The 22,410-nt window shown below is 37.3% G+C and overlaps 1 protein-coding gene across 16 annotated transcripts in view; it reads left to right on the top strand.

Annotated features, from left to right (window-relative positions):
- TTLL5 (tubulin tyrosine ligase like 5) overlaps positions 1-22,410 on the top strand; it is a 414,008-nt gene that overhangs the window by 173,612 nt on the left and 217,986 nt on the right. For 10 of the 16 annotated variants that reach the window (XM_069091917.1, XM_069091923.1, XM_069091924.1 and 7 more), the window contains 6 exons: positions 91-237; positions 3,791-3,894; positions 6,943-7,070; positions 8,815-8,898; positions 13,292-13,687; positions 15,225-15,412. In XM_069091917.1, the coding sequence (XP_068948018.1) occupies positions 91-237; positions 3,791-3,894; positions 6,943-7,070; positions 8,815-8,898; positions 13,292-13,687; positions 15,225-15,412 (1,047 nt within the window). The remainder of the gene's footprint in view (positions 1-90; positions 238-3,790; positions 3,895-6,942; positions 7,071-8,814; positions 8,899-13,291; positions 13,688-15,224; positions 15,413-22,410) is intronic. The other 6 variants (XM_069091916.1, XM_069091918.1, XM_069091912.1 and 3 more) reach the window with 2 other exon arrangements.

Genomic DNA, 22,410 nt, shown 5'->3' with positions numbered 1-22,410 from the left:
TTTCCTTTTCCTTATCCATACTTATATTTTGCTTATATTTTACTCCCTGGTATGTTTGTGCTTTTGATTCTATGCTTTTTGGGGGTATAGGAGCTGGTAGTTCGTTTCCTCAAGCGTGCATCAAGCAATCTGCAGCATTCCCTGAGAATGGTGTTACCCAGCCGGCGATTGGCCCTTCTAGAAAGAAGAAGAATCTTAGCACACCAACTGGGTGACTTCATCATTGTATACAACAAGGTAAGTGATTCTTCTAATGGATAATGGACATCTTGGTGCAGTGAAACTGGATTTGGTATCAGGATATGGATTCAAATCCCAGTTCGGCTACCTATTGCTTTTGTGTCCTTAGGCAATTCATTTTACCTTTTTTGACCTCAATTTCCTCATTTATATAATGGGGAGGTTGAACTAGATCAGTCACTCAATCAACATTTTGGGGGGTTTACTACATACCAGAGATTTTACTAAACCCTGATGTTAGAAGAAAAGGCAAAAGACACTCCTAGTCCCTCATGAGCTTACAATCTAATGGGGCAAATGACATGTAAATAAGTATATACAAAGCAAATAATATATAGGATAAGTAGGAAATAACAGATGGAAGGCACTAAAAATAAGAGGAGATGGAGAAGGCTTCTGGTAAAAGGTAGGATTTTAGTTTAGACTTAAAGGAAACCAAGGAAGTCAGGAGTCTGAGAAGAGGAGGGAGAACATCCCAGAAATAAGGGAAAGGCAGAGAAAATGCCCAGAGTGGAGGGATGGGGTGTCTTGTTCATGCAAGCACCAGGACGCAAGTGTCAGTGAGTCAGAGCATACGTTGGAGAGTAAGATGTAAGATGAGAAAGGCAGCTAGGCTGTAATGATCTTTGAATGCAAACTAGAGGACAGTGTGTTTGATCCTGGAGATAACAGGGAGCCACCGGAGCTTATTCATTTGAGGTAGGTAGGGGGGAGAGAGTGACATGATGAGACCTATGCCTTAGGACAGTCTCTCTATTGGCTGCATGGAGGATGGACTGGAGTGGGGAGAGACTTGAGAGACCCACAGCAGGCTATTGCAATAGTCTAAGCATGAGGTGATGAGGGCCTGCACCAGAGTAGTGTCAGTGTCAGAGGAGATGTCGCAAAGGTGCAATCAACAGACCTTGGCCACCTATTGGACATGAGGGGGAGGGGGGAGGGGAGAGGGGAGGAGGAGAGTGAGAGATAGTGAGGAGTCCAGGATGAGTCCTAGGGTGGGAAGCCAAGCGTCTGGAAGGATGATGTTAAGAGGGAGGATTGACTTTAGGAGGAAAGATAATGAGTTCCATTTTGGACATAGTGAGTTTAAGATGTCTACTGGAATCCACTTTAAGATGTCTGAAAGGTAGCTGTAGATGTGAGATTAGAGATCATTAGAAAGTCTGGGGCAGAATGGGTAGATCGTCAGGATGGAGGTGGTAATTAAATGCATGGGAACTGATGAGATCACCGAGTGAAGTAGTATAAAGGGAAAAGAGAAGAATGCCAAGACAGAATCCTGAGAGACACCCATGGTTAGGAGATCTGGAAGAGGATCCAACAAAAGTGATAGAGAAAGGAGAGGTCTGATAGGAGAGTGATAACCAAAAAAATCTAGAGAAAAGTGAGTGATAATGGTCTTAAAGCTGGTAGAGAGGTTAAGGAGAATGAAGATGGAGAAAAGGCCATTGGATTTGGCAGTTAAGAGATCGTTAGTCACTTCAGAGAGAGCGGTTTTGAGGTTGGAAGGGGTAAAGGGGTTAAGAAGAGAACGAGGGAGAGAAAGTGGAGCCATCTATTGTAGATAGCTTTTTCTCGATATTTGGTGGGAATAATTGGTGGGAATGGAAAGATCAAGTGAGAGTTTTTCCAGGATGGAGTAGACATGGGCTTGTTTATACATAATAGGGAAGGAGTCAGTAGACAGGGGAGATCAAAGATTAGTGAAAGAGTGGGGATCACAAGAGAGGGCAGTCTGTTAGAATAGAGATGGAATAGAATCGCTTGAACAAGTTGAGGGTATAACTCTGATAATGTCATATGAGACAGGGAAGGAGAAAGTGGCAAAAGAGATTTGAGAGATAGGAAATGAGAAAAGGGTGAACAGAGAACTCCAAGTGAACGGCTTTAGGTTTTTTCTGTAAAGCATGAGACAAGGTTTTCAGCTGAGAGAAGGGGTGAAGGAGTTGACCTAGATGACCTTTGCAGTTCCTTCCAGCTCTGAATCTGTGTTTCTGTGATCATAAAATAAAAATCTATGATACCTTCACTGTTGGGTTCCTTTCAGTAGGGTTCATTAATACTTTAGTTTGCTTATTTGAGCTCCTTACAACTCAGTTGTTACCTCAACAGTATCACACATTGTAGAAAACTAGATAGTGATCTCTTCTCTCCTTTGAACCTCAATTTTACTTACTACTTTTCTTATAGAACTCAACAACAAACTAGCTTGTATTATGGTTGTTTTTCTCCAGTTTTTATTTTCTGCTTTTACTGAAAACATAGTAACCTTAGTCCAGATGGGCAGAGAGGTACATGTTTATCTTCTATGCAGTAATCATTGTTTGCTAGGTGTTGTCACTGTTTCGAGTAAGACTGCAGTTTCAACTCAATTGGGTAATGAGGCTACATTACTTAATGAGGACCCATTCCCAGGGAGTGTTCCGTCCCATAAAAACCTTCCATTTGGATCAGAATCACTGATTTATCAATCTGGTGGCAGTTTCCCTCTGGAATGAGCATTGCCTTGGCCCCGAACCATTTGGCGCTAGGTTGTAACCTAGACAACTCTGGGAGCGTGTGAATAATCTTCAATGTAATTAATATGTGGATTAGACAATCAGAAATTGAATCGTCTGTAACATTTGAATACAAATTTGTATCGTGAATGTGATATCCTCTTTGGCACTGGTTAGATTTTCTTCTCCAAAACATTTTATACACTAAACTTATTTTGCTATAAATCCCATGAAGTTTGCATTTAATGATAATAATCTACATAGAGTTTTTATTTGAGTCTTAAAATGCTTTTTAAATGTCTCTTGAGAAATAGTGCTGTCATTTTGAAGAAATACTTAAGCACAGAAAAGTCAAGTGCCTTTCCCTGAGTCGTACAGTATGATTTGTAGACCAAACATCTAGGCACGACATCCAGGCTGGCTGACTCCTAGTCCTCAGTTCTATCTAGAATTGCTCTTAAAGTATTTTGTTTTTGATTATAGAGTATATTTGGATTGCTGGTGTGAGAGCATCTCCCAGGACTCATCTCTTCTCCAAATCCCTTGATGACCCCAGCATTCAGTGTGCCTAGTGCTATGCTTTTAAAACTGTGTGACCTTGGAAACCACAACAGGGAAATACAAAAGGCATAATTACAAGGGCCACTATACATAGAAAGTGTAAACATAATAATTTCCATTTAAATGAAAACTTTTGCTTAGAGACCTTAATATGCTTGATAAAAATGCTGGTCTAAAATAACATTCTAAGTTTACAAAAGTTGAAACTATATTGCTAGTTTGCCCACAGTGATAAAGTTAAAGAGTTTGGAGTAAGGGACAGGTCTGTATCCTGTCATCCTGCATCCAGTCAAATTTATATAAGTTTCACTATCCTTCCATAGCTCTGTATCATCAGCATTTTCCTAATGTGTCTGTGTCCTCTACATTTCTATGCTACTACATTCCTTTTCTCAAGCTGTTTATTATCTTATGGCAAAATTAGGGCATACAGATAGGATAGAGGAAAATATACTTATTCATGTGTTTGTTTGGGGGTGGTGGGAGTATAGGAAACAGAACAAATGGCTGAAAAGAAATCAAAGAAGAAACTTGAAGAAGAAGAAGAGGATGGAGTGAATACTGAAAACTTTCAAGACTTCATCAGCCATGCAAGGTAGAAGACAGTTTTAATTGCAAGCTCTACTCTATTCCCCCCATCCCCAATCCTGCCCTACCCTAGTGAATTTTCAGTGTTCCTTAAACCAGTATTTTCTTCCTTTCTTACTTATTGATCTGAGTGAAATCATCTTTCAGAAGGAGAACATGAGTGTGATCTACTGGAATCTCTGAGTCTCAGCCAGTTATACTGCAGTTGTCACAGCTTTCATTCTCAAAGCACTTCTTGGTAGTCAAACCTACTGCTAAATTTCCTTCAAAGCATTTAACACTAGAGATGCTGAGAGGTACCTTGGGATAATTCAGATGAATTATCTGATTTACTGAATCAGATTTTTGTCCTCTTGGCCTTCCAGTTCAAGGCAACTTTGCCCAAGTTGAGTGACTTAGAGATTTATTAGTTTCTCAGCCTTCTGAACAACATGCCTACTTTATTAGGATAAGCTTAATGCTCAAGCTTAGCTTTTAGGGATTTCAGAGCCCCACATTTAGTTCTCTATTTTGACACAACCAGTCAGCCTGTGATTATTATATATTGTTTGTACATCTCTGCCTATAAGTAGCATGGCCAATTGATTTCAAAAATTTTAATCATCAAGCATTTAATAAGTACCTACTGTGTGCCAGGCTGTATGCTGTGTATGCCCTGAGAATACAAAGGCAGAAACAGAAGCACCTCATATCCTCTGAGAGTTTACATGAAACAGAAGCAACAAGAAAATAATTCAGTGAGATTCACACTGGCAGACCTTGTGCAAAAAAAGGAAAATTTGAGAAAATAGTTAAATCTAAAGATCAAAATAACCCTATGAATTGGCTCCCAACCATCTGAATCCTAGTGGACAAAAAGCCTTGACCATTTGAAAATAAATTGTACCTAGATTTCCATCACTAAAATATTGTCAAATAGCACTAAGTGATCCTCTCTATGATGTAATAACTCATTCTATGGGCATAAATTTATCCCTCATATTAAAAAGGTTTAACACTTCAAACAAAAAGCATTTTAGCTAAAGTCTTGTCCTTGTTTAGCTGAATAATGGGCCTGAAATGATCAATGCTAGAAAGGTATTGAGACAAAGTAGGACAGAAACATTTGCCATGTTAATCTTACAGAAATAGAGAAGAAATGTCTAATTCTGTGGTTGAAGAATGACTGCTGTAGTAAATAGTAAAATTCTGAATTTAGTTTCTTTCAGGGATCTGTTAAGTCAGATAAATATATAAAACTATTTTGCTCAGATTCACAGTAATCTGTCTTCTGGAGAAAGGATCACACAGGGATTTCTGATTCTATATCGAAACAAGTAAATGTGTTCCACTTACTGACTTGATGATTCAGTGTTAATTGCTGGGAAGTAAACAGAATCTTCACTTAACTTTTTGTTAAATGTGAAAGTTATTTGGACAGTTAAGTAATTACCTTATAGATGTTCACTTCTCCTGAGAGAAATCCTTGAGTTTACTCCACAGTACTTTCATATTCCTAGTGCTTCCCAAATGATTACTCAGGTTGTGTTTATGGTACAAGATCCAATCTTGTAAAAAAAAAAAGTTTTTTTGCCCTCTTTATCTTCAAATAACAATAGTTACAATGTAGTAACACCCCACTGTTCTAAAGGATGCTTTATCCATTAACCTCAATTATATCCGTAACATAATCAAAGACAGTAAGGACACTCAGTGGAGCTCCAGATTCCGCACATGGGATACCATCCCCATCTTGGTTCTACAACTCTACCCACACATTGCTCAGAAAGCCTTTCCGGGTCTTTTTCTGAGTCTATTTACTCTTAGACCCTGCCCTAGCAAGTTTGCTGATTTGGTTTCTCGCTCCTTAAATGATTAGAAGCAGAAAATGAGAAAAGTAGGTGGCATAGAACCTCAATTGTATGGAAAATTTATGTGTAATAGCTTATTCCTTGATAGTGCTGAGTAAGGAAAGTGTTAATTATAATGACTGACGTTTACATAGCATTTAAGTTTTTCAAAGTGTGTCACATTCATTATTTGTCTCACTTGACCTTCACACAACCTCGTGGAGGGGGTATTAGTGGTGGTGTTATTCCCACAGCTCTGGAAACTGCACCTCATAAAGGGTAAGTCCTGAAGTGTCAGAGTAGGATTTGAGCCCAGGTCTTTTTTTACTACATGTCCCGTTTGGTGACATCCATTACTTTATGGTACCTCCAATGTTGCTGTATAATGTATAGTACTTTATACTTTTCAAAATATTTTCCCCATATATAATTTCATTTGATCTTCCCTTTCAGGGATATTTCACATATGGAAGCATAATTACCTCTCTCCCTATTCCCTCTTTAGGAAAATATTAAGAAATTATATTAGGACAGTACTTTAGTCTGAAGGCATTGGTCTAATCTGAACAAGAAATTTTAGCAATCTTTCTTTCAATTCTGAAAAAATATCCTGCAAGGAAGTCTTTTTTCATCATTCTTTTGGAAGGACTAACTAATTTCTAAGGGGAGAGACTTGATCAGCAGGAAGGGAATCATCCCTGAAAGTGATTAGGGTAATGATGTGAATAAGAACAAGAATTCTTTTAATTAATTCAGTCAACAGAAATGTCTCTTAAGTTTACTTTTGACCATTTTGAAAGGGAGTGGTTTTGAAGGAATGGTTTTAGTGAAATGATTCCTGGGGGCAGGGGCGGAATGCAAAAAGTATTTAACTGGAATTTTCTTTGATGCATCAAAAACTGTTACCAAACATTATGCCCTTGTTGAATCATAACTACAGAATTCTTAAACTATAAATTATAAATACAAAATGGCCTGGATCAGAAATTTTCAAAAGCAGAATGGATCTTGTCCCTTTGGATTTCTTGCTCTTTAAATAGAGATGCTTAAAATTTAATTAATAAACCTGTTCCTGGCAGAATTGTCTCTAAAAAGCAAAATACTTAGTTTTTCTTCTTATGCCTTTTATTTTTCTCCACGTTTTTTCTATCATCATATAATTTTGTTGGTTCTAGGTTTATTTTCCAAAGCACAATCCTTTTCTGATTTGTTTCTGCTTATTTTAGTGAGGCTGAATTGGAGGAGGTTTTGACTTTTTATACCCAAAAAAATAAGTCTGCAAGTGTCTTTCTGGGAACTAATTCCAAAGCCGCCAAGAACAGCAGCAGTTATTCTGATAGTGGAGCAAAAGGTGGTAAGTACTTTGGTTAATACTGATGGTGAAGCTCAAGGGAAAGAATGTAGATAGGAAAATGAGGCCAAGAATGATCCACCAAGAGACCAGACAGAGCAAGGAAATAGTCATGGTCTTATATTAATAAGAAAAGATACTGAATTTGATTTAGGCTTCACTTTTTTTCTTTCATATCTGACTTGTATAACCTAGAAAGCAGTCTATTATGTCTGTTTTTATTCTTCAGTGTATACCTATACTTTTTTCCCATTGATCTCATTTAGCAGTTTGACCTATGTAAAATTATGACATAAGGCTCACATAGTAGAGTGATTTACAGAGAAAGAAGACTCGTGTAAGAACTTTGGGAAAAGATTCTGAAGGCATAAAGCTTTTTCTGGTGGTGAGGGAGTAATGAGTGCATTGGTGATGACAGCTTTGGGAGCAGTGGTGGTTGGATGAGATTTCATAAAGGAGCATTTTCCATGCTGTAGTGGAGGAAGGGTTTAGGTGCAGCCACCATCATTGCTAAGTTGAGTGTTCATAAGTCCAGCAACCACCTCTTCATTAAAAAGATAAATGTCTATGTAAACTAGTTCCATCTTGAGGCTGTTTTTTGTTAAATGAATTGACGATAGGTGAAAGAGACTTAGCCTAAAAGACAACTATATAAGCTACCCACACCTCACAGATGTTAGAAGTTAGATCCTTCTTTAACCTTAGTATAAAAGATAAGGGCTAACTCAAACATAAAGATTTGTCTTTGGATACCTTTAGGCCTAGGTATTCCCAGAACAGGATTTCTTAACCTTTTCTGTGTTGTGAGCCCCTTGGCAGTCTACTGAAATTCATAGATCCTTTTCAGAATAATATTTTTAAATGCATAAGATTACAAAGAAAACCAACTGTATTTAAATAAGTTATCAAAACAATAAGAAAATAAGTGCACAAATCCCAGATTAAGAACCCTTGCCCTAGAGTATTGCAAATTATTATGAGTAAATATGTTGCTTTAAAAAAAAAAGTTTGCAATAGTATTACCTTTTAATTCAATACAGTAAATGTTTATTAAGCATTCTTCTGTGTGCTAGGTACTAGAGAGGTAAAGATAGGGAAAAAAAGTCTCTGATCTCAAGGAATTTACACTCTAATAAAGGAGTAAGATATACACACATTTAAGCACACGTTTACTTTGCAAAGGAGAGATTTAGGCAAAATGCTATAAGATACTTGAGTAGGAAGAGAGCATTTTTAGTTGTAAGAGTCAGGGAGGACAACATGGAAGAGGTAGTACTTGAACTGGGACTTAAAGGAAGAGAATAATTTCAATAGGGAATGGATACCTGGCATAGATAATGATTTTCCTAAATTCCTAGAGGCAAAGAAGTCGGGATAGGCCTAAGAAACAGCTAATAGTCTTATTTGGCCAATAAAGGTGACTTCATCTGATATATTTCTATGGCATTAGTCAATTTGAAATAAGTAGTCTTTGGTTCCTTTGTTAACATATGAACCCAGCCCCTTGAGAAAATGACACTGATTAAATGATTTCCCATTATGTTATATTGGGCTACTCTGATCCATTAAGGAGACACCATAATTCTCTGTAAGAGATGAGAATTCTTTTTGTTGACTAACTCGTTTTCCAATACTTTACAATTTATTCAGCCTTGTTCTGCCTTATTTATTTATGTAAAATGGATATAGTGTTTGTGATCTTTTAACTCAGCAGAATTGTCTAAATTCTCAAAATTTCATGTATCAGACCATCCTGAGACAGTGGAAGAAGTGAGAATCAAGCAACCCAAACATCAACAGGGAGCAGAACTTCATTCTGACAAATTATCACGTGAGTCTTTTTTAAAACAGGGCAGTTAAGCAGTTATTAAGCTTATACTCTCCATAGATCACTGTCATATATCCCGGGGGATACGAAAAACCACAATGCATGGCCTCAAAGAACTAGGCTACTACTACAGGCTACTAGTTGGAATATGACAGACACACAAATAATTAAGATACAAGACAGAATGCGATTAGAGGCAAAGAAGGGATCCAGGAAAGACACTAGAAGAAATTTGAGAGGAAGATCAGAGTGAAGGCCATCATGGAGGAGATTGCATCTGGGATGAACCTTGAAGAAAGATAAGAATTTCATCAGCCTGGGATGAAGAAGGTAGTATGTTCTGGGGAAGGGAAATAGTCTGAATGTTGAGAGACAAGACTGTCATATAGTATGAAAAGGAATAGTGTGAGATGAGGCTGCAGTGGTAGATTAGAGCCAAACTCTTGATGGTGTTAAATATTATAGCAATGACTTTTTCATTTTATCCTGATGACAGGGAGCGTTTGAGGGTTTTTTTTAACAACATGGTTATAACCTATGTGTTTAAGACATTATTTTGCCAGCTTTGTGATGGTTGAGTTGGAGAGGGAAGAGACAGGAGTCAGAGAGAGGCTTCCACTAGAGCAGATGAGCTTAAACAAGCAAAAGAGGGACTGACTTTGACTAGTGGCAGTGTGTGTATAGAGGAGGGGAGGGGTATAAATTACACTGTGGAGACAGAATTGATGGGATTTGATGATTCATTGGATGTTCTAGGTAAAGGAAAGAGTCAAAAATAATTCCATGGTTTTAAGCCTACCTAAGTATCAGGACAATGGTTTTATCAACAGAAATAATAAGAGTGGAAGTAGGACTGGTTTAGGGAGGAAGATTATAGTTTAAATTTGACTTTGAGGTATTTACTGAACATCCAGGTGAAAATGTTCAGAAAATTTTTAGAAAATCCTGGGCATCAGGAGATTAGAGTTGACGATATAAATGAGGAAGTCATCTTCTGAAGAGTAATATTTGAGATTGTGAAAGCACATACGATGTCTAAGGGGGAGGATGTGGAGAAAGAAGAGGGTTCAGTATAGAGCTTTGGGATATAGTCACACACAAAAGGCAAGGAAATGCTGAGGAAAGAGGAGAATAAAAATAACTTTGGGAAGGAGGGGATATAACTAGGAGAGAAGGCAATGACTTAGAAGACAAAAGAGGACTCAGAATGGTCAGCCATTTCAGATGCTGCAGAAAGGTCAAATGGGTGACAACTAAGAAAAAGTCACTGGTCTGGGCAATTAAGTAATCATTGGTGACCTTGAAGAGAACAGCTTTGGTTTTGTTTGTTTGTTTTGGATAATAGTGAGCTTTATTTCAAACCAAAAACTCAGTATGTTTAGACCTAGATTTCTTTCCTTTTTTTAAAAGTTTTTATTTTTACTTTTCAACATGCACTTCCATAAGTTTAAAATTTTCTCTCTCTCCGTCCTCTCCTTCCTCCCCCAGATGGCATGCCATCTGATATAGGCTCTACATATACATTCCTATTAAACACATTTTCACATTAGTCATGTTGTATAGAAGAATTATGGGAGAACCATTAGAAAGAAAAAACACAAAACCAAACAAAAAAAAAGATAATACTGTCAGCTTCGCTCTGCATTCAGACTCCATAGTTCTTTCTCTGGATGTGAATGGCATTTTCCATCATCTGTCCTATGGAATTATTTTAGGTCCTTGTGTTGCTGAGAAGGGCTATGTCTATCAAAATCAGTCATTGCACACTGTGGCTTTTACTGTGTACAGTGTTCTCCTGGTTCTGCTCACTTCACTGAGCATCAGTTCATATAACTCTTTCCAGGTTTTTCTGAAGTACACCTGTTCATCATTTCTTATAGCACAATAGTGTTCCTTTACATTCATATACCACAACTTGTTCATCCATTCCCCAATTGATGGGCATCCCTTCAATTTCCAGTTCTTGACCACCACAAAAAGAGCTCCTATAAATATTTTTGTACATGTGGGTACTTTTCCCATTTTTATGATCTCTTTGGGATACAGACCTAGTCGTAGTATTGCTGGGTCAGTGGGTATGTACATTTTAATAGCCCTTTGGGCATAGTTCCAGATTGTTCTCCAGAATGGTTGTATCAACCCACAGCTCCACCAACAATGAATTAATGTTCCTACTTTCCCACATCTTCTCCAACCTTTATCATTTTCCTGTTTTGTCATTCTAGCCAATCTGATAGGTGTGATGTGGCACCTCTGACTTGTTTTGATTTGCATCTCTCAATCAATATTGATGTAGAGCATTTTTTCGTATGACTATAGGTACTTTTAATTTCTTCCTCTGAAAACTTCCTGTTCATATCCTTTGACCATTTATCAATTGGGGAATGACTTGTATTCTTGTCAGTGTGACTCAGTTCTCTATATATTTTAGAAATGAAGCCTTTATCAGAGATACTAGTTGTAAAAATTCTTTCCCAGTTTTTTACTTGCCTCCTAATCTTGGTTGCATCGTCTTTGTTTGTGCAAAAATTTTTCAATTCAATGTAATCAAAATTATCCATTTTGCTTTTCATAATGTTTGAAGAGAACAGTTATTGTAGAATGGTAGGGAAGGGCAATTTGCAGGGGCTAAAGGATAGGTGGTGAGGTAGACTTAACAAGTATAGATTACTCTTCCTAGATAGGTAGGAAATCGAAGATTTTTAGGACAGTAAATGGAGGGTATAGAGGGATCAAGGCATAGTTTTTGAGGATAGAAGGGAACTGGGCAGATTTGCAGTCACAGGAGAAAGAGCCAGTAGAGAGAGAGATAGAAAATGACATTGGGAATCATCAGTTGAGTCAGATCTACTGGATCAATCAGTCAGTAAACTTTTATTGAGTACTTACTATGTGCCAAGCCCTGAATTTGGTGCTAGAGATACAAAAAGAAAAAACAAATGGTGTCTGACCTCAAGGAGCTCATGTTCTAGTGGAGGATACCTAAGTATATACAAAACAAAAAAATACAAGATAATGTTAGGGATGGGGGAGGAAGTGGTGTTGGGGGATCAAGAAAGACCCCATCCAGGCTGTTTTGAAGGAAACTGGGCAGTGGAGAGGAAGGAACACAGTTCAGGGAAGGAGGACAATTTGTGCAGAGGCACTGAGGTAGGAGGTGGTCAAGACAGCAGGGAGGCTTGTTTGGCTACATGTATTATAGAGTTAATGAACGGACAGACTTATATGGAGTAAGTCTGAAAACATAAATTGGCATTAAATTGTGTGAGATGTTAAAAGCCAATCAGACAAGATTGCAATTGATCATAAAGGCAATAAGACACTATTAGAACTTTTAGAGCAGGGAGTGACCTAGTCAGACCTGTGTTTTAGGAATATAACTTTGGCAGTTTTGTGGAGCATGGTTTGAAGAGGGTGAAAGACTGGAGGCAAAGAGCCTGGGAGACTACTTAGAGTATTGCAGTAGTCTAATCAATAGTCTAGTAAATGATGAGGACCTGAATATGGGTTGATATCTATGTAAGGAGAGAGAAGAAGACAGATGTTACTGTGGAAGTTGAGTTGATAAGACTGTTCATGAGATCAAGGACACAAATAATTTCCTCTGTGGTAAGGAGGAAAGCCATTACATCCTTAAAGATTGGTGCAAGGGAAGGGAGAATGGGTGACTAAATAGAGAAGTTTTAAGGGAAGTTAAATGAGACATCATGATAGATGGCTTCAACCTCTTCAATAAAGTAGAGGCATGGTTATTTGCTGAGAGAGAGAAAGAGAGTAGAAGTGGTACTGAAGTTCTGAGAGAGCAGTTTTGGACAGATTTAATATTGTAGAAGAAATCCCTAGAAAGTAGTAAGATAGCTTTGAGCCAGAAATAAATACAGATCACAAGAGATTAAAGATATGATGTTGAGAGAGATGGTATTACCCCCTGGAAAATTCTCTTTTCTCTTCCAAATCCCGTTTTTCCATTAATAATCTTTTTCTCATCCAGAGAATTTAAAAAATTCTGATTGTTAAAAATCCATTGAGATTACAGTCACTTTCTGCATTTTCCATGAGGATGAAGGGTAGAGAAGAAAAAAAGGGTGAATGAAGTGAGACAAGACAGTAATAGTCTACCTCTCCTGACTGCACTACTTGTCAAAAATTACCAAAGTTTGCCTAGTCTGCTTTTTGAAGGTAACCTAACTTTGACTCTTAGAAGGGATTGAGAAAAAACTCCCGTCTTTTGTTCCATTTGCCAAGTACAGTCTTTGAAGAGTACAAATTGGAGTCTACTTTTTGGAGACCAGCCTCAGGCAAAAGTGGCTTTGTTTTTTCAATTTTTCTCTGTATAGTGTTGTTTTATTGCCCATTCTCCTTGAAATAGTCTGATTCTTTTTAATTCTTTTAACAGGGTTTACCACATCAACAGAAAAAGAGAGTAAATCCCCCTATAGCACTTCCCTTTGTCCATCCTCTGGTCCTACTGCTATTCTTCAGAAAATTCCCAACTCCCACTTGACATCTCTGATTTCATCCTCTGACCTCACACCAGTACCTAGTCATCACTCTGCTTTTTCCCAAGTTCCTCCAGTTATCTCCAATGTGGCTCATCAACCAACTGCTTTACAGAATGCAACCCCTGATAACTGTTCTCCCTCCCCACATTCGGTGTCACATCGTGTACCTAGTCCAGCTGTACTGCCACGTTGTCGGTCTGGCAGTTACACCATTGGCCCCTTCTCCTCATTTCAAAGTGCTGCGCAGATATATAGCCAGAAACTGTCCCGGCCCTCCTCAGCTAAAGCAGGTGAGTATAGCTCTTTGGGCAATAAAATTTTTTACTCTGAATTGTTTTTTTTTATACATAAAGTATGTGTTAATTTAATATTTGGGGATATCTCTAAACTCATAATTTACTAACATAGATATAATTAGCAGATTATTCCTAATACACCCATAGATATATTATTCTTGTTCTAAAACAAGAGTTATTCATGAATTGAGTTAATGTGATCTTATATTTAGAGTTGAATCTTTAAAAGACATGCCTGCTAATTGAGAGATTCCCTGGACTACTGGGCATATCAGAATTAAAACGCATAGGGAGAAGAATGGGGGTTAATTTAGCATTCGTCATTCATTCCTTCAGCTTCCTATTCTGTAACAGTAATACTTTGGCATAACGTACCCCTAGTAACTTCATTTCGAAATTAATCTGAAAAAAACAACAACAATACATTTATTTTCTTGCTTGATTAAAATATGAAAGGATTGGAAAGTCTCATTTTGTAGATTAAGAATATAAAACAGCTTCATTATTTCACATTAGCTACAGACTATGATAAGAACATAAAGATTGACGGGTGGGACGAGACCTGAGAACTCGCCAGCTTTTCATCCCACCTGACGGTGGCTTCAAGAAAAGGGAAGAAAGGAAAAAAAGACCAATGTTTGTGCAGATGCAAACTATTAAGAACCTTAATGAGTTAAATGGTATCTTTCTTAGGGGGGAAAATTTCAGTAAATTTTGAGTTTGTCAAAGTTGAGGAAAGTATACCCTTTCAAATCATTAGAATTTTCATAGCACTTGTAAAATAGCCTCAATTTTTTTTTTTTACTATACTTAAAAACTTATGCAGACCAAAATGCTCAATAAAGGCTCAGTTTGGTAATGAAAACTTAATGAAAGAAAGAAAAAGCAATTCTAAAGGGAAAGGCCAGTGTTCCAGAATAGAAGATAATGAGTATGCTTCTGAGTGTACTCAACTATGTTTTTTTCCCTTTTCCCATTTGGAGCTCCTTAGGAAAACTATGGATATCATGGTAGTGGGTACCTTAGAAATACCAGGCTAAAAAAATACTGAAAAATAAAGTGGTTTGCTTCAGCTTTAAACAAACAAACAAAAAATGTAAGTAAAATTGCATGTACAAACATCAAGGACATGATTTTTATCATTGTTAGTAAATCATAAGATTGGTCCCTACCTTACCAACTACTGTTTTTCATAGTCACATAATGTTAGAGCTACAAGTAAACTTAAAAATAATTTGTTAATCCAACTGACCTCTGAGTCTACATAGAAAGTAGTAATTGGTTAACCTTTCTAAGTGAAATTATGCCAAGAAATACAGTTTAAGAATTCAACTTCTTTATGTGATACAGTCTTTTGAGATATTTTATATGTTCATGTAAAGTGTTTTCACTTGTTGTTTGAATTGTGAACAAAGATCCAGAGATTTCAGGGAAAAAAATATCTGTTTGATAAGTTCTTGGACATCATTCTGATTTCTTGTAAGACTTCTCAGCTAATTGGATGAAAATTCCTTGTGATTCTTTAATCTAGCAGGTGCATGCCATCCAAGTAGACATCATGCAGGCTTAACCAAAACACCCAAGGATGGAGATGATAGTACTACCTTTGGCAAACGATACAATCAAAGTATGGTCACAGCTGAGCTTCAGCGGCTGGCTGAGAAACAAGCAGCCCGGCAATATTCCCCATCCAGTCACATCAGTCTTCTCACTCAGCAGGTATGTACCACGGCGCTGCAAAAGACTAATTCAGATCTTAAGACAGACTTTCATGACAGAATGTCCTGGACAAGGTACAGAATGAGTTTCATTCCTTTTCTCTATTTGTGCTGATGGGAGGTGAGGTGCTTAATGGTTACACACTTAATTTATAAAATTATTTGATCAACTTTCCTTTCAATTTCAGAGACTGTCTTGATGGTTTGAATTTAGGTATGCTACTGGTTGAGATATACTTCTTTTGTAGTTTTATATATTGATTGTCCAGCTGCAATTAAACTTTTGAAGGGCTTACAAAATTTTTCATATTTGCTGAATTTTCCCATATGTGTGGGTGGATCACTAAGGATGTCCACTTCCATCCTTGAAAATCTTCATACATGGAATATATGTAACATAATTTCATCCAGCAACTTTGCATTTGGTTATATTAAGCAGAAAATTAGCACTATGAAATTAGATGAAACTCTCAAGAACTTCATGGATTCTCTTTGCTCTCAATACTGTTAATTCACAAGATACTCAGTAGGAAGGAAAATTCATATTTCCTCTTCTATTCGTTGGCTATTTGGCTATTTCATGAGCCAAAATTTTTTCTTTTAGAATGAATCAGTCAATTGACCATGGGGAACATATGTCCATTGCTTTATAGAGTACTTAACACTTCAAAGACTCTCAATAAGTATTAAATAAAATCAACTTAACTTATACATAAGACACAAATTAACTCTGTCATTGAAACATGATGCCATTTGGATAAAGGAGGCCTTTCTTAATGGTAAAGGACATCCTGGTCCTTTGGGAAATGTTGCCATAATTCATAAGAATTCATAACTCATAAAAGTTACCACCTCACACTATCTTTAATTGGTTTTATCGTAGGCCTATATAATGATGTTCAAATCTAGGAAAAAATGGAAGCAGAAAATTATTTTAAGTTTGTTTGGTTTCCTCATTGTGATATGAAAGTGACCCTGAGTTCTTGGAAGCTCTGCCTATAGAATATAAATTCTGGCAAGTTCCACTAGTAATGGGAAGCTGTGTGAGTACAAACCAATAAATTGTCCACTATGTGAATAATCTTTTGGCTACGGAAAAACCCTGTTCAGAAAATGTTTCTTTGTGCTCACTGGTGATGTCCTTCCTCACAATACTAAAATGTAGACTACAAGCGAGAAGGGAGCCTCTCTGGTGCTTGTTCAGTGTTTTAAGTTAAGATTTAATTCTACTTTGCTCTCATTAAAAAAAAAAAATCTCTAAAAATGCTTTTGGCGGGGGGTGGATATTTTATTGCTGAATGACAATGCTCAGCTTTTACAGGCTCATCTGGGATCCTGCTGACAATGGTTTTGGAATAGTATGGAACTTAAAAAATTGATTTTCCTTCCTTCATACCTTGTTCAGCCCAGGTATCCCAGGACTGCTTCCCCACCTCTTCCCCCGGTAACTTCTGAGGCACTCAAGATCCCCATCTCCCAGTCTCCCTTTGTCCCATTGGTAAACTCCCCCTTGGAACTTCCATTTGAGGATGTGCTTACCTTTTTTTTTCCCTTTAAGACCAGCCTTAACCCAAGGTCACTCTGACTCTTTGATTGGCCAACAATAGGTCCTAGGCCAATGACCCTGCTTGGTAATTGCTTGGGCCCTGATTGGCTCAGAATGAATGTAAATAGGAATTGTTTATGTTTTGGCCAGAAACCCTGAGAGTCTTCCCCTTCCAGATTGATTTTAATTTAATTTAATTATTAATTTTAGTTCATTCAGTTTTTGATTAGATAAATTTGCCTCAATTCTTATTAAACCTTAATCATTGAATAGGCATTGCCTCAGTCAAACTGAGACCTGTTAAAGACCCTGGCTTGAAAAGTTCAAGCTCTCCCACTGCATTCAGGGCCAATTCCAGTTGTGATGATTAGTATCTGGCCACTGGACCCAGATGGCTCCAGAAGAGAAAGTGAGGCTGGTGACTGTGCGTGTCATGGCATCACCTCCCTGAAGTCAGGGTCCTCTTTGAGAACAAAGGACAAACAACATCTTTGGACTAGAAACAAGGTGTCCTCCTACCATTTGGTGAGATGGTAGAATGAGGACTGAGAAAAGGAGCTTTCCTCAGCTCCCAGGCCTAGAAGCTGTCAGTCTAGCACAACTTCCTCTGGAACAGCTGGATGGCAGAAAGGAGGAGGAGCCCGAATTGAAATGAATCATGAGAAGTCTATGATAGGAAGCACAAGTTAGAGCAAAGGTGGTAATGGGATTTAAGGAGGTAACACGAAATAGGTAATAGTAGAAATTACTATAAAAAATGTTAAGCTTCAATTAAGCTTTTATACTTTCCTCTTTTACCCTCATGAAGAGGCTTCTTAATACTTCTTCACTTTTTGCCATCAAAATAGTATCATCTACATATATATACACACACACATATGTATACATATGATTATTGACATTTCTCTTGACAGTCTTAATTCTGACTTTTGATTCATCCAATCTGGCATTTCATATGATGTCCTCTGCATATAAGTTAAATAAATAAAGCGACAATATACAATCTTGTCATAGTCTTTTCCCAATCTTAAATCAGTTCTAACTGTTGCTTCTTGGCCTGCATAGAAGTTCTTCAGCAGACAAGTGGGATGATCTGGTATACTCATCTTTTTGAGGACTTGCCACATTTTGTTGTGATCTACACAGTCAAAGGCTTTATTGTAGTCCCTTGCTTTCTCCATAATCTCACAAATCTTGGCAGTTTGATCTCTAGTTCCTCTACCGCTTTGAAAACTAGTCTGTTCTTCTGGTAATTCTTGGTTCTCATATTACTGAAGTCTAGTTTGCAGAATCTTGAGCATAACCTTACTGGCATGTGAAATGAGCACAATTGTCTGATAATTTTGTGTATTCCTTGGCATTGTCCTTCTTAGGATTGGAACATAAATGGATCTCCTCCAATCTAGTGGCCACTGTTGAGTTTTCCAAATTTGTTGGCATATTGAGTGCAGCACTTTAAAAGCATCATCTTTTAGGATTTAAAGTAGCTCACCTGGGATTCTGTAACCTCTATTTAGTGTTATTGTTAGCAACATTTCCTAAAGCCCACTTGACTTCATTCTCCAGGATGTCTGACACCATCATGATTATCAGTAATGTTAATATCTTTCTTATATAGTTTTTTTAATATGCTTGCCACATCTTCATGATATGATTTATTTCTTTTAAGTCCTACCATTTTTGTCTTTTATCAAGCCCCCCTTTTTTTTTTGTTTTTTAAGCAATCGGGGTTAAGTAACTTGCTCAAGGTTACACGGCCAGTTATTTCTGGGTGTGGTGCTGAGTGTCTGAGCCCGGGATTCCATCTCCAGGTCGTCCCAACACTGGAGCCGGTGCTCTTACTCGCTGAGCCACCTGGCCACCCCTAAGCAATTGGGGTTAAGTAACTTGCTCAAGGTTACACGGCCAGGTGTTTCTGGGTGGGTGCTAAGTGTCTGAGCCCGGGATTCGATCTCCAGGTCTTCTCAACACTGGAGCCGGTGCTCTTACTCGCTGTGCTACCTGGCCGCCCCATATCAAGCCCTTTTTTGTATGAAAATTTTCCTTGATATCTCTAATTTTCTTGAAGGGATCTCCTGTCTTTCCCTTTATGCTGTTTTCTTTTATTTCTTTGCATTGCTTATTTAAGAAAACTTTATTTCTTCTTATTATTCTCTGAAATTCTAAATCATTTGGCTGTATCTCTCCCTTTCTCTCCCTTTTGCTTTCTTTCCACTATTTATAAAGCCTCATCAGACAGCCGTTTTGCTTTCTTGCTCCTTTTTCTTTGAAGTGTTTTTTGTTGCTGCTTCCATGACAATACCGCAAAACTCTGTCCATAGTCCTTCAGATACTCTCTCTAACAGATTTAACTCTCTAAATCTATTCATCACTTCTATTTCATATTCATAGGGAATATTATTTAGGTCTTATATATATGGTTTGTGGTTTTCCTGACTTCAATTTAAGTCTGATTTTTGTGATAAAAAGCTCATGGTCTGAGCCACAGTCAACTCCAGGTCTTGTTTTAACTGACTATATAGTGCTTCCCTATCATTAGCTACAAAGTATAATCAGTCTGATTTCTATATTAACTATTTAGTGATATCCGTGTGTAGAATTGCCTTTTGAGTTGTTGAAAAAGAGTGTTTGCTATGACCAGCAAGTTGTCTTGACAAAACTCTGTCCTGATTCGTTTTGTTCTCAGATGCCAAACTTGCCTGTTACTCCAATTATCTTTTGATTTCCTCTTTTAGCATTCCAGTCCCCTATGATCAATGTGCCGTCTTTTTTTTGAGGGGGTGTTATTTCTAAAAGATGTTATTGGTCTTCATAGAACTGATCAGTTTTGACCTCTTAGTCATCAGTGGTTGAAACATAGAATTGTATTACCGTGATGTTGAATGGTTTGCTTTGTATTTCAACAGATATTCTGTTATTTTTGAGATTATACTCCATTACTGCTTTTTTTACTCTTATATCAACTATGAGGGCTATTCCATTTCTTCAAAGGGATTCTTGAACACAGTATTATATGTAGTGATCACCTGAATTAAATTCATCCATTCCCTTCCATTTAAATTCTTTCATCTCCTCTTTGAGCACATCCAGCTTACCTGGTTCATAGATCTTACATTCCGGGTTTCTATGCAATATTGATCTTTACAGCATTAGACTTTCCTTTCGTCAACCAGATGCATCTGCAGCTGAGCTTCCTTTCAGCTTTGGCGCAGATACTTCATTAGCGCTGGAGATACTTATAGTTCTTTACTCTTCCCCAATAGCATGTTAAACACTTTCTGACCTGAGGGAGCCATGTTCCAGTGTCATATATCTTTTATCATTTTAATACTGCCAATGATATTCTCTTAGCAAAGGTGCTGGAGTGGTTTACTATTTATTTTTCCTGTGAACCACCTTTTGTCAGAATTCTCTACTATATCTTGTCTATCTTGGGTAACTGCATGGCTTAGCTCATAGTTTCATTGATCAATGCAAGTCTCTTCTGCATAACAAGACAATGATACAGGAGCATCTATGCTACCTGTTCCAAATATATGTATGGTATACTGGCCCAGTGTACTGCATATGCAAGTACATGTCATAACCTGAACAATAGACATGTTTTTTCCTTCTTTTAATTTTTCTGATGTAGGTTGTTGAACCAATAATCTCTTTTTTTAAAATAATATTTTATTTTTCATATCACATTTTCTTGGTGACAAATGGTTAAAAGATATGAATGAACACTTCTCAAAGAACTGCAGATGTTAAGTAACCATATAAAAATTACTCCAACTCACTAATAAAATAAAGAGATGTACAGATCAAAATAACTATGAAGTTTTACTTTATACCCAACACATTGGCAAAAATGACAGAAGATAGGAATGGTTCATTTGAGTGGAAAGATACGCTTATTAACATATTATTGATGGAGTTTTGAATTAGTCTAACTATTCTGGAAAGCAGTTTTGAATTATACTGAAAATGTATCTAATGTCCATAACCTTTCACCCAGACTGCCAGACATATACCCAAAGAAGGTCAAATATAGAAAAGTTTCAGTATCCATGGCAGCTCTTTTATGTGGTAGTGAACAACTGGGGACAAAGTAAATGTCTGTTAATTGGAAGATGGTTGAACAAAATGTGGTATGTCAACATAATGGGGTTTTACTGAGACATAAGAAATGATTGAATGTGAAGAATTCAGAGAAACATAGGATGACTTATGTGAGTTGAACTGATGCAGAGTAAAGTAAGTAGGACCAACAAAACCATATACAGAATGATTAAAACAGCGTAATTGGGAAGAACTACCGCCACCTTCATAACAACAGTAAAAACTCAATGCTGTGTAGTTAAAATGATCAAGTTTCACTCAGAAGTAGAGAGGAGAAAATGTACCTCTCCCCCTTCCATTCAGACATGGGAGACTATGGATGTAGAATATTCCATATATTTTTAGACTTATTAGTTGATGTGTTGGTTAGTTTTCTTAAACTGCTTTTTTTTTTCCTTTATTTTATTCTTTATTATAATGGTTGCTCTCTGGAGAGAGAAGGAAGGAGGGAGAAATTTGGCAATGAAAGTAATGTAGAAACCAAAGACATCAATATAAATTGAAAGTTAAGAAAAAAAGAAAATGTGGAGTTCTTGAATAGACAATGAATTACATATCGTTTTGCATTTTATCTTCTTCTCCTTTAGAGTTCATGTAAGACAATCTCTAAATGGTTTTAAGGGTATGTCACCTCTAGCATGAATTTCCCCAGCATATACTTGGTGTGATCCAACTGTTCTTCTCAACCTAATCTCTGTATATGCCATTTAGAATCACAGGATTACAGATTGAAAGTTAGAAAGGGCCTCAGATTCCATCTAGAACAAACCCCCTCATTTACATAGGTTGAGACTGAGGCCCAGAGAGCCTAAGTGTCTTGCCCAAAGTGGTGAAGGTAAGTATCAGATACAGGATTTGAACCCACTTCCCACTGTACCACACTGCAGATTGAAGGCTGACGTGTTTAAAGTACAATTGTGGCAATTTCTCAGGAAATATAAAACTATTAGATGAGATTATTTAGCAAATTTTATAATTCCCATTGAATGTGTAAAGAGAAGATAAGCATCTTAAACATTCATTTATCTTAAATTGCATGCAAAAAGATGCCCATCTTTCCAAGACAGCATTGTATGGATATTGTTGTGTATATACATGGCTGAAATCAGGATTATATGAATCTGTTGGGTACATATCTATTACATACTTTATATGTCTCTTTCTTTGTTTTTTGGTATGTGTATACATAGCTACATCTGTGTGTATCAATGTACACACACACACACACACACACACGCACACAATTTTCTCCTGGAGGCTGCCGCAGTGACTAAGAAGGTGCCAAAATACAAGGTCTGTGTGAGGTCTCATTATCACTGCCCTACTGCTGCGGCGCTCTCCACAGGCTT

Source organism: Petaurus breviceps, unplaced genomic scaffold (assembly GCF_028583685.1).
Source record: "Petaurus breviceps papuanus isolate PSGF00001 unplaced genomic scaffold, PetGlider_PUasm1.0 189, whole genome shotgun sequence".
NCBI lineage: Eukaryota > Metazoa > Chordata > Mammalia > Diprotodontia > Petauridae > Petaurus > Petaurus breviceps.
This window is presented reverse-complemented; position numbering and strand designations above follow the sequence as displayed.